General features: G+C 40.3%; 2 protein-coding genes across 2 annotated transcripts; one reads left to right on the top strand and one right to left on the bottom strand.

Annotated features, from left to right (window-relative positions):
- Window positions 1–6,239: 6,239 nt before the first annotated feature.
- twnk (twinkle mtDNA helicase) lies at window positions 6,240–12,621 on the bottom strand. The gene is made up of 7 exons (XM_034217969.1): window positions 12,537–12,621; window positions 11,657–12,302; window positions 10,486–11,188; window positions 8,648–8,888; window positions 7,969–8,076; window positions 7,713–7,854; window positions 6,240–7,103 (listed from the first exon to the last, which is right to left on the bottom strand). Exons 2-7 carry the CDS (start codon window positions 12,275–12,277, stop codon window positions 6,768–6,770), a joined length of 2,151 nt encoding a protein of 716 aa, XP_034073860.1. The 5' UTR covers window positions 12,278–12,302; window positions 12,537–12,621; the 3' UTR covers window positions 6,240–6,767.
- A 184-nt stretch (window positions 12,622–12,805) lies between these two features.
- Window positions 12,806–14,881, top strand: mrpl43 (mitochondrial ribosomal protein L43). The gene is made up of 3 exons (XM_034218099.1): window positions 12,806–13,085; window positions 13,301–13,407; window positions 14,276–14,881. The coding sequence occupies exons 1-3, from the start codon at window positions 12,955–12,957 to the stop codon at window positions 14,509–14,511; spliced, it is 474 nt and encodes a 157-aa protein (XP_034073990.1). The 5' UTR covers window positions 12,806–12,954; the 3' UTR covers window positions 14,512–14,881.
- Window positions 14,882–15,000: the final 119 nt, after the last annotated feature.

The following is a 15,000-nucleotide window of genomic DNA, read 5'->3' as shown; positions in this document are numbered from 1 at the left end:
TCCGCTCTGCTGCCCTAAGGATGGTTCTATTAGCACGCAGTGCGTCATTTAGCCAGGGAGCAGGAGGGGACTGACGAGCCTGCCGAGATGTGAGAGGACAGAGAGAGTCTAGAGAGGATGAGAGAGTAGAGAGAAGAGTTTCTGCAGCAGAGTTTGGAGGCAGGAGTTGGAACGAGTCAGAGGAAGGGAGGGCTGAGAGCACCGATGAGGTAAGAGTAGAGAGGGAGAGGGAACGAAGGTTACGGCGGACAGGTGCAGGATGAGAAGAGATTAGTTTGTTATGTTTGGAAAGGGATAGAGAGAATGAAATGAAGAAGTGATCGGATGTGTGGAGCGGGTTTACAGAGAGGTTAGAAGTAGTGCAGTTCCTTGAGAATATGAGATCAAGGACATTGCCAGCTTTATGAGTTGGTGGGGATGGAGACAGTGAGAAAGCAAAGGTGATTAACAGAGATGTTAGTTCGTCTATCTTCCCTGTCTGGAGGTTGAAGTCTCCGAGAAGTACAGCGGGAGGGCCAGTTTCAGGGATGTGTGAGAGGAGATTATCTAATTCCTCCAAGAAGTCTCCCAAGGCGCCTGGTGGACGGTAGAGAACAACAATGGTTAATTGTATAGGATGGGTTACTGTGACAGCATGGAATTCAAAGGTGGAAGGAGTGAGCAGGAGACCAATGCCACCTCCTCTACCAGTGGGTCTGGGTGTATGGGTGAAGGAATATGCTGTGGAGAGAGCTGCTGGGGTGGATGTGTTGGATGGAGTAATCCACGTCTCAGTGAGAGTAAGGAAATCCAGGGTCTGCAGGGAGGCGTAGCCAGAGATGAAGTCAGCCTTAGGAACAGCTGACTGGCAGTTCCACAGGCCACCTGAAACTAGATGTTGGATCTCAGTGGAGCATGTGGGATAGACGAGAGTAGGCCGGTTATAGCGATTAGGAGATACACGGGGCCAGTGATAATTGCGAGAAGACACATGAACAGGAATGGAGAAAATACACATGATTATAGCATGAGGGGCTAGAAAACTAAATAAAATAAAATAAAACACCAGCGGTAATTAGCTCAATCAGAGGAGGATTTGCCTCCTCTGTGCCACCCTCGTGACTCCCGCAGGACTCAAATGTCTTTGTCAGTCTTACTCCCGCAGGACTCCAATGTATTTGTCAGTCTTCGGCTGTCTGACACTCCAGGAAAGAGCTACCTAAAATGGATGCCTGATTAATGAGTTCTCACAGCTGTGGGGCCACGCCCCTCTAATTAGTTAACTCTCTACAGCTGATGGGCGACAATTATACAGAGCAGAATAAATTAAACAGAGAAGTCTAATCAAACAAGAATATAATTTACAGTGGTTCCTGCGTCAATAGGTAGTGTCGTCACCCGGTCTAGATGCACACTGAGTTCTTCAGATTTTAAATGCGGTATTTGAGTGCTTTTTAGCTGAAAGATGACTAAGTCACGCTGTTGTACTTCACGCAATCAGCAGAGTGTCCCTGCCTATATTGTAATGCAGGGTTGAGTGCCCCACTGAGACCTGTGTAACAGGTTCACTTGAGCAGATCTGAGATTTAAAATCTCTCAAAAGCGCCGTTTTAGCTACAATAACTACAGAACAATTATACAGAGTAGAATAAATGAAACAGAGAAGTCTAATTAAACCAGAATATAACTTACAGTGGTTGCTGCGTCAATAGGTAGTGTCGTCACCCGGTCTAGATGCACACTGTCACATGAAGGATTCCGACACACTCAATTTAGGAGCAGAAACAAAATGGTTTTAATCAAGTATTAAACAGTACCCATCAGTAATATAAAAGCGGCTTATGTTATATATTTTTGTTGAGTTGCTGTTCAACAATGTTCAAGTAGCGGTGTGTTTCATTTGCTCCCCTGTCGAGATGTGGTTAAAAGTGCCTGAAGGTAAGTTGCACCTTTCAAGGTCATTGAAAAACGTTTGGGCGCAACAATCGTATATTTTTGTTGTGTTTAAGGGTAAAACAGCTGGTTACTGTAGTTTTAATTGACTGTTTAGAGTTACTTGTGCAATTGTTGGGGATTATTTTCAGCTGCAGCTTTACACACAATTGTGGCTTCACTGCATTGTTTTTCCATCGGAATTATTGGCAATAACAAAAATATAGAACATTGTTTAAGTTTGACATAATGAACTGAAACTTGAGCTTTTCCAGGTCTGGGACCACAGAGGGAAGGATGTTCAGTGCACATGGTTATAATATACACAGAGCCAGGCATTGTGTTGCTATAATGGTAATGGTATGATTTATGTACATTGTAAACTGATTATCAGTGGAATCATTGTATCCAATCCAAAAACTGGTAGAAATATGCAGCTCCACTCTTCCAAGGACAATACAAGTTGCTGTGCTTGCTTCAAAAGAAGACACTGTGATATGACAGACATAGTAGGCTACTGATGAGAAGTTATAAACAAAATAAAATAGGCTTTTAACTGTCTCAAACTGTCTTCATATTTAGATGAGTAATTACCAGTTGTAATTGGACAAGATGCTTAATATAAAGCCTTAATATCATTGGAAAAAACAATCTCACCTTAAGTACCATTTACTTATATATATATAGGTTTTTCCACATACTCAGAATTACACATTGTTAGCTTTATTTATTAAAGATGAGGATATTGGTTTATATGTCACTTAAATGCATGTCTTTCTGCAATGTATTGTATTGTGCTTTGCAATATTTGTTAAGAATGTGTTATTTAGCATTAGTCAGCATCAAAAAGAAAGCACACAAGTTTCCCTGCACTTAAGTAAGCTACTAATATGCTTATAAAGTAGATGAGACGCTCATATTATGCATTAAATATAAAGCTAGTAGCCCAGCTTAGCTTAACCAAACTCTATAAATAGCTAGGCTGGCAGGAAGTCAATGCATCCAGCCAGAAAACTGTCCTGTGCAAAACCACTCATGGAACCACAACTTGATATATTTACACTATAATAATTAACTATTCTTTTAACTGTTTGAGCTTTCCTCCAAAAAACATTCTCGTGTTTTCTGAACCTTACCTGCTCCATTCCGTGTAATACTGTCTTATCACCATGTCTAAAGGAAACTTAATACCTTAACCATAATCAACGTAAAAGACTCTGAATATGATCCTGTCTTGCAAGCTGAGCTAAATCCATCTGCAGAGCCAGAGCCCCCAGCTGATTAACTCAGATTGAAGGTCCTGAAATTACCCCCAGACTTGGTCAAATAGATGGCTTAATGAAGGCCGGCTAATGGGGCGGAGAGCTATGCATGCATGTCATGTATCCATGCGTCCCATCATCAGCAGTGCTGGGAGCAGCCGGGGCCTCGAGTATTTACCACTGACTACATTTTTCCTTGTTTGTGGAAACAGTTTATAAAGTAAATGTACTTCTAATGCTCTAATCTGACCTTGACGTTTGCAGTGTTTTCAAGGTCAAATACCTAACGAGAGAAATATTTTATCTGCAGCTGAAACCTCTTTTCTTAGTCTCATTTAATTCACATCCTCCCATATCTGTAGTGTTTTGTTCTCTGCACAATTTGTTCCCTTCATGATTAAGAGCTGCGTATCAAAGGTTGTTTCATCTCGTCCCCTCTCCAGATGGCAGCCATTTGAATAGGAATTCAAAGCTCTGTTCAATAAAGGTCACTTTGGACACAAACAACAATACACAGAGATTTCAGTATTTAACCATTTTGCATACTCTGGGAAAGGACATCAAAAACTTGAGTTATTATCTTTGAAACCTACTTGGATAAAGCTCAGTAAGCTGACAGCATGACTGAAAGCAGTGTGTGAGTATTTGGGAAAGTTCCGTGCAGTCATGAGCATCTGAATAGATTTGTGTCAAACTCATTTCTTCCAAGTTTTCAGTTTTTCCCTCCTTTTGAGGAGCTGGCTGGAGACAGCCGCCATCATCACGGAGCAGTAACGTCTCAAAAAACAAAGAGGCCCTTTCAGAGTCCTCAGCAGCCGTATCCCACACCCACACATTCAAGAGGACACCCAGGCCCATCCAGAACACAGCCTGGAGTCATTATAGAAAGCAATGTGTACTTACACAGCAGTAAAACATTCACAGGAAAACATTAAGCTGCAAAGAAAGGCTTGGAGAAGAAGAAATGACAGCAAAGGATGAAATAAAAACCAAGCATGTGTCTCCCTCATCTTATCTGCAGGGATTCATCAAACATACACAGGAATTATTCCCACTCCTTACAACAATATATTGGGCTATCTGAGGAGCTCAGGGGTCCACATACCATGTGTAAAGTGAGTCTGGGGCCAGGAGCTTCCCCGGACCGCTCTGTCACAGAAGGAGCCAGCAGAGATCTCAGAGGCAGACGGAGAGGCTCCAATCTCAGTGAACTCTGGACTTAGATAAACAATGGCATAACAATATTAAAGGGGAATTCCACCAATCAGAGTCTGTTTACAGGTCTTGGGTAGTATTACTGCACGTGTAAAAAAAGTTTTTAAAAGCCTTAAGTGTGCACAGTCTGATAAAATCAGTGAGTTCACTTGTGAACGTCGTTTGGGGCTGAAAACGTCTAGGTCAAAGGAAAAAAAGATCATGAAGTTTAGTTAAAAAAGAATTACCATACCTCTGTAATTAATGTTGGCTTCAATTACTTTGAAACGTGGTCAGTTACTGAATACAATTCACCAGTTTGTATAAGAAGTCACCGAATCCTTTGAATTCCCCCAATAAACTGTTAAAGTATATAAAGAAAATACTGCCAAAAACTACAAGTGCAGTGTATAGAACTACAACATGTGCAATGCACTTTTGATAAATGAATATCTTATTTAAAGATGTAAACAAAGTGTATCAAGTGATCCGTGGCAATCTAACCAGGCTATAATCTAATTGCACGTGTTTTCAAATGTAATCTGGGTTGATTCAAGTATTTTTGTAATTCTGATTACAGGTGTCTGTTACTTTACAACTCTGTGGGAAATATAGCCAGCAGGTTTTGACAAGTCAGTGCTTCCTCAATTTTGATATATCTATATGTGTCATAAATTGAAATATGGTATTGGTTTGTACAAGTTATCATTGTTTAATGTTTCATGCCTCCTGCTATGGGCATGTTTCTGATGCAACTGGAGTCCAAGAGTCTCTTGATGAGATTTCCAAAATGCAAAGATCCACTATTTCTTTAAAGAGACTCCCAGGTAGAGACAAAAACCAGCTGTTTGGATTACCCAGGTTGAACATCATCAGAAGCCCTGATATCAAACACTCTGGCACTTCCATATTCCCACACTAAACCTTTCCCTCTCTGTCATAAATCTGAATTTTTATTTGGCTTCGCAGTGACTGTGATGAAATACAACACTGCAAGCACCAATAGATCCTGCAGCAGAGAGCAGCTTCTCACCTCTGAAAGCTGCTGATCCCACATGTAACCCCACACTGCTGCAGCCCGGGCGGCGGGGCAATTGACTTTACCCATGAAATATTCATATGAAGATGTTTTGAAATACATTTGCATTTATTAAAGTCACCAAGTCTAAATAATGGATTGTGGAATGTGACACCGGAGATGGCTCAATTTCACAATGAAAAAAACCCATTAGGCAGGTGCATTAAAACGTATGGAACCCTTTGAACCTAATGTGTAATCTGCAGTGGTGGAAGAAGTACTGACCAACTGGGAAAATACTCCACTACAAGTAAAAGTCCTGCTAAATACAAGCATGTTTTTCCAGCAAAATGTACATGATAAACAGGAACAGTGCAGTAAAATGTTCCCTCTGAGTCTTTTACATGATGTTGTTTTAAATTCATTTTATCGATGTGTTGGTTGCATTTTACTGCTTTAGATGCAATAATGTGCTAATTTGACATCCTTTATTTACTGTTAAATCCTTCAAAGAATCTCCGATTATCTTATAAATCACCAGCTTACTGAAAATGTATATAGAAAGAAATGACACAGAGGCAATACAGTGCTTCCAGTGTTGCTAAATAGTGCACGAGTTAAATTCTTGGTGGTAATATGCATAAATGTGCACTTTAAAGCTTGTTAGTATCAACAAAGCACAGACATCTGAAACAAATCAATACATCTGCCATTGAAACCCAAAGACTAAGATAAATAAAAAAACACATTTGTAGCCATGTGTTGAAAAAGGGTGGCAATATTAACTGTGGAAGTTTCTATCTGTAATAAAGCACACACTGCCCTCTGTTGATCAAATAAGAAAACACAAGACATTTTAGCATTCAAGCATTTTATTTTAAAAAAAAGGAGCTCATATAATAATTCATCCTTGGACAAAATGTCAGTAGAGAGCACACTAAGGCAATGTGCAAGTGTCTGTATCAGCCTGGCACGCAGACAGTGTGATAGTGTTCTACCGTGAAATACTGGACATTACCATGAAAACGGCATTTTTTGTGAAATTGAACGAGTCATGATGTATTTCATAAACACTTTGAACAGAGAACTTTGTCTTAATATACAGTAGTAGAAAAGCTTATCATGTGCCAACACTTTCCATCATTGTTTCACATTCTGCTCAGAACATACTTCATACTTTGCTCCATAATGAAATACTACATATTACAGTATTATTAACTATTTGTTTCATTGTGAATTACAATCAGAGCTCATTTTACATTGCTCCAACATACTTACTATTCAGCTTAGTTGAACCTTTTGTTATTGACATAAAACTGTCAAACATCCTTGCTATCTAACACTTTATCGATCCCAGTAATCTCTTCTGCCTTACAAGTATACTATATTATCGTTACTGCTGCACGCTTTTCTTTCCCGGTTACAGTTCGTGGAGCCTTTGCTATTTTGGCCCCTTTCTCTTTTTTAACCTCTACCTTCTTTACCTCCACCTTCATCCCCTCGCCCCCCTCGTTTTCCAGCTTGTAGGTGACCTTCCTCAGTTTGTGCTTGCCTTGGTTGGGAGCTTCGAAAGTCAGCGAAGACTTGAGGAAATCCAGAGGGAAGATGCCCACGTCTCCGTCGAAGCGGTTCTTGGTGACCTGCAGGGACCTGCGGCCGGGACACGTCACCAGCTTCTTCTCCTGCAGGATCAGGACGTTGTCGGCCTCTTGGCTGGCCTGGAAGGGGTTACAAGTGGAGATGCTTCTTGTAAAAGGACTGCAGCTTTGTAAACATGGTCAGGACAACTCAATTAGTGGTTTTTTTATTTGTAAAGATAAGGCACTTTTAAATAGAAAAGGAGCGCGACACTCACGAGCAAATGTATAAAATGAAAAGGCATAGGCGATAAGAGGAAATGGATGTTAAACAAAAGTAAAATACAGCAAGTAATATAGGAGATATGTAGGGATTGAATTTCTATTTAGACTTTCCAGCAGTTTTTCAGAATTGTTATCCTTATATAATAATGATTTGTATAAAAACTCTTTAAATTGTTATATCTGAAACAATATTTTCTGATTGATCATTTCTTATTCTATTGTTTTGTGCAGTGTTTTTATACTTTAAAACCCTTTATTTATTTATTTTAAGTGTTTATATGTATTTGATTTTTTTTAAATCACATTTTCCATATACTTTTTTTGTTTTTTTGATTCAATGTTTTGTTCTGTCCTCTCCTTGAGTCCCCTTGTCCTATTTAAAGAGAATTAAGTGTACAAACTTGTGAATCAAATTGTCTTAGAATACAATTCTGATACTGAGTTCTACACCTTTTTCTGTCTTACCTTTGCTGATCCGAAGATGGATGCTGTTTGCAGATCCCGGTCGTCCTCCTCTTTCCTCGGGTGAATGACCAGCGTGACGTGGCAGCCGCTGTTGGTGGCAAACTTCCTGAAGGCTCCAATAATGTGGTCCTGGACAGCAAACCTGGAAACATCATGTCATTATGTATTTGTGATGGGAAAGCAACATTGATGAAACTGAGAGTGGAACATGAACAAAAGGTTGTTTTTCTTTATATTTGTTTGAAATCTTACTCACTTGTCTACTGAGAGGTTTTCCTGCCCCATCATGAACTGCAGGTTGTCGATGATGACGTGGTTGATATCATACAGGTAGACGCTATGTTGCATTGTGTCCAGCACCGCCCTATTGAAAATCCGTCCATTAATTGTACAGTCAGTAAAAATAATGCATGGTCTTCAAATATCTGTTTCTGTCAAACTAACAAAACCCAAAATAATAAACTGAAAATTGGCTCTTTTTTGGGGGCGACATCATGAAAAACCAATGTGGTTCGGTAAACATGGGATTCAACAAGCCTTTCAGATCTGGCTCCCCTTTCTATGTAACTTGTTAGAATTGACCACCACCGATGGCTTTTTCAGAAAAGGGATTCAAAGAGACAGCTGCTCAAAATTAAAGCATGTTAACAGGTTCTAGTAGAGACTCAATTTACATGTATAGCCTTAAAATTGAGCACGATATGTCCTCTTTAAAAGGGCTTAACCAATGAGGTCAGTTTGTTTTCTGACTTATCCTTTTGGCACTATATCAAAGAATTAAAGCAAGTTAAAAGCAAACACTGGCATATTCCTACAGCTACTGTTGACAAAATCCAGTTTAATGAATTGATTGTATGGTCTTGGCTAAAGCACTAGGAAAAGTAGCATGGGATGCCTACTGGGATTTAGAAGGACATATTCATTGAAACGCTTACTTGATGTTCTGCTGCCCGTGGAAAGTCATAAAGTAGAGAGACAGCTCTTCGAACTTGTCTGCCCAGAAGTCGTACTGCTCCAGGTTGTTCTCCAGCCTCTGCATGGCAAACTGAGTGAGCATGACCTTGGCCAGACGCACGTTGTTGATCTCAAAGCTGCCCCACAGCGTGTTGACGCCCTGCATGCAGAGGTCCAGAGCAACCTCGCTGATAAAGGTGGTCTTCCCACTGCCAGTGGGACCTGGTTATAAAAACAAACATATATATTAAGACCAATGGATACATTTTAGTTTCATTTTTTCAGAAGGTCGGTTGTAGAGCGCCCTTTGCTACCTTTGGAGCTGTTTTAAATGAAAATGTCTAAAAATGCTGTTTTTAAATCATACCAAATTTGGAGAACTCCTTCTTTTTTCAGTTTTATATCTTATTTAACTGACTATCTTTGGGTCGTGGACTGACAAAACAAGACATTTTTAACATCAACTTGGCATTTGAGAACCTGGGATATACATTTATTTGCCATTTTGTGAAATTGTTTAGACAACATTAATCAAGAAAATAATCAGGAGATATTCAATAATAACAACTATGGTTTTGTGGGCTAGAAAACCAAAATAATGTGCCGAAAGATGCAACGACCCTTTTGGGCCTAGGGGAAGTGTAGAGTTGGTTGATCATTTAGCATTGTATTAGAATTAAACAACAACCAAGACTATACTATGAACTGTGATTCAAAACTTGGTCTTTAAGGCGAGACACCCCAGGTGAATAGGGTAATTTTTTTAACTTAAAGGTATCAGCTAGAAATTTCTCCAGTTAATTACTTACAATAAGGCAATTTTCTTTTGTATTACAAGTTTTCTGAAATAGCATGTTTAAATATGCAAATTATCCATTATCTCATTAAATATGCACAGATTAACACATTTCAGGAATCAAAATCTGAACTTTGGATATAGCCAGGTTCAAAATTCTTGTTTCATTTTGTAGTCATATTAGCATCTAAGGCTTTTACAGAAGGGATATTGGATATCTCTTTTTATCACTCCGGGTAGGTATATAATGTTGTATAATTCAGGCTATGAATGATATATGAACAAACCCTTCTGTAAAAGCCTTCATAATATTGATAGGAATATAACTGGAAGGTTTGGTGTATCTACGTGCTACTGAAGTTGAAATTTCGAACTCAGAGTAGGAGAAAAAACTCATTTTGAGAAAACGACCTTTAAAGATTGCAGTGAGGCAGGCGCTAGCTAAACCCTCCTGTTCTTTTTATAACCTTGCTTCGTGCAAGTGACAATTGTTGTCGTCTTCTCTGTGAACGTTTTTTTCGCCGTTCTTTTGCCATTTTGAGATTTCAATTTCTAGCTGAAAGCTAACCAGGAAGTGTTTTAGCACACCACGTGACGCATCTGAACGAATCACGTTGTCAGAAATTGACACCAGCCAATGAGATTTCGTTTCTTGGTTTAAGACCCCTTTGTGCTTTCACGATTGGTTACTGATACAAAGGAAATGACCATATTTGGATCCGATGAGATTGTGCAGGAGAGACACAGCTTTCCAGCGATACCTCTGTTGACATGGTGCACACAGCGGTCGCGGTACTTTATGTTACGTTAGAATGCTAACTTTTGGTGAATTTAGGAGAAATCTACAGACGCAAATAGACAAACTATAGTAAAATAAACACTTAAATGTGTATTTTGTACGTTTTCCTTCCAAAAGCCTGAAAGAAAACATGTTATAGAATCAAAATAGCACAAAATCTCAAAATTGACCAGTACTACGATGTTTTTGCCTGGTCTCGCCTTAAGCATCATGGTTCTTCATACCTGTGAAAACAGTCAGCTCCCCCTTGCGGTGTCCCTTCAGGATCCTGTTGAGCTCGGGAAACCTGGCCCACTTCACTCCGGCCACCTGCTCTGTGTTCGACAGCTCCCCGTACACGTCCTCTCTGAGCTGCTTGAAGGACACGATGGACTTATGTGCTGCTGGGATGGAGGATTTGATGATGTGTCCCAGGTTCTTCCCCTGAGCCAGCGCCTCCATAGGACAGGGTCTGTACTCCCCGGGCCGCACCAGCGAGCAGCGCCTCAGACCCAGCTTACGAGAGAAGATCTTCGACGCCTCCCAGGAGAGAATGTCGTCTCCCAGCCACAGCGTCACTTTCTTGAACTGTTCCAGGTAAGGCAGCAGGATGGGTGGGAGGCAGCTGACCCCCCGTGGAAGAGCCACACTGGGGAGTCCTGTGGCCTGGCTCACAGCGAGTGTGTCCAGCTCAGAACCGGTGAGCACCACCTCCACGTCCATACGGCCCACCAGGGGGAGGCCGAACAGGCTGTGGAAAGAATTACACTTTGGGACTGTGGCTTCTTTATAAATGACTTTGTTATTGTCTGTGCTTTGGGCGGAGAGGAGCTTCACGCCCTTCAGGGAGGAGTCGGGGCCCCCAAACCAGGGGAAAACCAGACTCTTGGTGGGTTTAAAGAGTCTCACGCCAAACTTCTTGAGTGTTGCATTGGAGACCTTTGAGATCTGAAACAAAGCATTAGTAAAGCCTATTATCCTGTGAGGAAAATTATCGACATGTTACAATATTTTCGGCACTTGTGGGTTATCTGTCGCCCCTTTTTAATAGCAGGTAGCTGGTTCCTCCACATTAACTTTTTCAATTCTCAAAATAAAAAACATTAATCCTAGGGGTTAGGTTTATTTAGAGTCTGAAAAAAAAAAAAAAGTGCGTATTTAGAGAGTATGAAAAAAACAAATAAAGTGGCGACAGATAACCCACAAGTACCTATTTATCACCTTTATCTCCGATACACATCTGCTTACATGTACTATAGGCCTATTGTGTAGAATAACGAAACAAATGTCCTGCCTTGCCTTGTATTTTTTGATGTGATGGTGTCTGGCAAGTGGGTTTTCCCTATTATAATTTGTATAAAAAGAAAATCCTTAATATGTCATGAAAAAAACTCATGAAATGACACTCAGAAATACCTGGAACATGGTTTTAACCAGCAGAGCCTCTTCCTCAGGGACGTCAGTGAGCGGCACAGAGCTGGACCAGATCCTCTGCACCTCCCTCAGCTCGCTCTCCCTCTCGTCCTGCTCTTCCATACTCTCTGGGTATCCCAGCAGCACATGAGGGCTGAGGAAGTCCTGCTCCTGCTTCTGCATCACCTCCAGGCAGTCCTGGATATCCTCCCAGCTCCCTTCCACCAGCGTGTCCTTACACAAAAACTGCCCGGTGGTTTTGTCGATGAACAAGGAGTAGCTGTCTTTCCTGTCGGACGGATTGATAAAGAAGCTCTGGATGTGGAGGCAGCTGTGGCCATCGTGGAAAGGAATTTCTTTAGAGCGCAGGTACTGTTTTATGTCTGTGATAGTGACATGAGTTGTAGGAATATCTAAAGTAGACTTGGCATCATTTTTATAAGCCCTGGTTCCACTGTGTGCCAGGAAGTAGCCTTTATCAAGAAGCTGTGGAGGCCTATGAAGGAGTCTCTGGGTAAGAAGTCTCACACAGGAAAAGGGTGGGAAGGGTCTTTGGTGCAGACATCTTGGGGCTGCCACCTGCAAGAGACAGGTGGTGCCCCTCAGCAGCAAGTTCCTCCACATTAGTTATCTGGAAACGACATTAAACCTGCACAAAGAGACATACAGGTTCATTAACTTACAGCAAAGCTACAACAGAGGTATGTTTGGATGACCTATGCTAGTGTAAGTCACAGAGAGCAAAGACAGCGAGGAAGAAAACCGTTATTTTTGATTAAACAAACACTAGCTATGAAGGACAATTAGCATGAATGTGCATGAAAGCATCCACTAGAAATACATATCGTTTTAATTAAAAAACAAAGACATAACATTGACTTACTGGCTCTGTCGTCTGCCCTACTTTTCCTCCATGCTTTTCCAAACCCCGGGCTTTTCGGTACGCTTTCAAAACAAGTCCGTGTGAAACATACGCCGAAGTGCACCGAATGCGTTTATATATTTATGTTAAATGTGAATTCCTACAAAAAATAAATATGGAATTATAAAAAGTGTCTGTTTCATAATATGAATCCAACATTTTACATTTCTTTCAAAATAAGTATTATTATTAAGTTCTACCGCGCTCGTGTCATTGAAGTGTTTCACTCCGGTACATATCATCGACGGACCGGAATACATGCATGCCCGTCAAGTCGTCCTCTGTGAATGTTATTTCTAGCTAGCATATTTTTGTCTCTAGCGTTTTTTTTTAAAACAAATGTTTAATTGAAATATATGCGCTAATTGTGTGCTAAACGATGACATCCAGAGGCACACCGAGTCGCTTCCTGCAGAGTGTTCTTCAGAACGGAGTGGGTCGCTATGTCTGCCAGCTCAAACGACTCTCCATCATCTTCTCCAAAAATGCACAGAGCTCACTGGGAGTCAGGTAAAATATATGTTACATACATTACTTTAGAACCTCTTTCTCAAAGTTACAAATGTTAGTAGTTTTTTGTAAATAAATCAGATATTCTTTGGTTAACTTAGCACGAGTAATTAAACACCGGAAATTGACTGTATGTTTACAACCAATAGGCCTACAAACAAAGCACTATCAGTAGGATAAGCACAGCATTAAAAACGTTTCCCCTTCTTTTTCAGGGGGTTCATTGAAGAGGGGGTGGTGGATTATGCCAAATACAACCCTTCAACTGTCGTGTATGTGTCTCCTCAGTCCTGCAGGATACCCAAAATAGTTGCAGAATACCGTAAGTGCTCAGGACTGTGTTTTGATGTGACATCTGACTAATCCTGAATTTCTTTCCTCACTTAAGCACATGTTTTTAATAAATAGATCAAATAATAATAATAATAATAATGCTTTATTGTAGTGATTTCCAGGGAAATATATTTTAAAGAATTGCATAAATCTTGGAAATATGGACAAATATACTTGTGTGTACACTCTCCCGATGTTAAAAAAGTTCCCACATTTAGGAAAAAGAGAGGAAATACATCCGCATGTGTCCTGTGTAATGTGTTGTCTTCTGTAAATCCAACTGCTGTCCCTAAAGAAACTACCTAATACTACTTTGGTGATGCTAAACTACTATATTGCTACTTTAAATCAAAAGCATGAAAACAGGTGCTGGGCTTACCAGGTTAACAGTTAAAAGTGAACAACAGTTAATAATGTGTGTTACTACTCTTAGTTAAAATCAAATCAAGTTTTATTTATATAGCACATTTATAAACGATTTTTGGTGGAGCCAAAGTGCTGTACATATAATAAAAATAGCCTACAGTAGAGACACTTTACAGCAAATACAACAGCACAGATTGTTCAGAATATCAGTATGAGAAACAAAAAAACGACACCCTCTATCCTTAGACCCTCACATCGTACAAGGAAAAACTTCCAGAGAAAACCCACAGTTTAAGGGGGAAAAATGGGAGAAACTAGTTACTGTAGGGGGCAGTATAACACTGTTTTTTCTGAGACCTATATTTAGCTAGAAGTAACAATCCACTGGGAGTTTCACCCAGATGTATTGGTTCTTTGTGACACTGTTAAGTTTTGCAATAAGAAAAGTATGTACTATTAAAAGTCACTTGTACTTTATTCTTTTCCCTCAGTAAACGGCAACGTGAGGGAAGAAATTGTCACAAGCAAAACGTCGATACAGATCTCTGAGGTTTTGACCAAGCTGACCAATCAGTCCGGCCTGGACATCATCCGCATCCGAAAGCCCTTCCACACTGACAACCCCAGCATCCAGGGCCAGTGGCACCCCTTCACTAACCGGCCCCCGTGCATCGGCCCCATCAGACCTCAGAAACAAGATGCTGAACAAGCACTATCCAATATTTAAAGTCAAAATGAATGCTAAATTCTAGTTTACTGTAGAAAGATACATCATTTTTTGAAGCTGTTCAAGTGATCAATATGTTGATATGTTGGATATTTCTGCAGAAGACCTCGCTCTGGACTGGGTATTTTTCACCATGCCCTTTTGTCTGTTGGTGGCAGCAATTCTGTGCAGAGCTGTGCCGTTATTACCAGCTCTAAATGCCACATTTGAATAGAGGTTACATGAATCCTCCAGAGGCTTGTCAGCAGGCATATTAAAAAAGCAGATAGCTGTTTTTTTAAACCCAAGGTTATTTGAAGATTCATTGTAGTAAAGTGCAGCGCTTCAGAGCAGATGAAACTTTGTATGAAATAAATCTTTTTTAAAAATGGTTCAGTTGCTGGGCATTGGTGTTTAAATTTAGATTTTCTTCTGAGTTATATTTTCACAGCATGTCAGAAGATCAGCAGAGCAACACTGATGTGCCGTCTGCTTCATTAGCTTTGACTG

This window comes from Gymnodraco acuticeps, unplaced genomic scaffold (assembly GCF_902827175.1).
Source record: "Gymnodraco acuticeps unplaced genomic scaffold, fGymAcu1.1, whole genome shotgun sequence".
NCBI classification, from domain to species: Eukaryota; Metazoa; Chordata; class Actinopteri; order Perciformes; family Bathydraconidae; genus Gymnodraco; species Gymnodraco acuticeps.
This window is presented reverse-complemented; position numbering and strand designations above follow the sequence as displayed.

Excerpts from the sequence above, each read along its gene's own strand:
- mrpl43 (XM_034218099.1), top strand. The coding sequence starts at position 12,955 with ATGACATCCAGAGGCACACCGAGTCGCTTCCTGCAGAGTGTTCTTCAG. Across the intron at positions 13,086-13,300 it reads CAGAGCTCACTGGGAGTCAG|GGGGTTCATTGAAGAGGGGG; the intron begins GTAAAATATATG and ends CTTCTTTTTCAG. Across the intron at positions 13,408-14,275 it reads CAAAATAGTTGCAGAATACC|TAAACGGCAACGTGAGGGAA; the intron begins GTAAGTGCTCAG and ends CTTTTCCCTCAG.
- twnk (XM_034217969.1), bottom strand. The coding sequence starts at position 12,277 with ATGTGGAGGAACTTGCTGCTGAGGGGCACCACCTGTCTCTTGCAGGTG. Across the intron at positions 11,189-11,656 it reads TGGTTAAAACCATGTTCCAG|ATCTCAAAGGTCTCCAATGC; the intron begins GTATTTCTGAGT and ends GCTTTGTTTCAG. Across the intron at positions 7,855-7,968 it reads GAAAACCTCTCAGTAGACAA|GTTTGCTGTCCAGGACCACA; the intron begins GTGAGTAAGATT and ends TGATGTTTCCAG.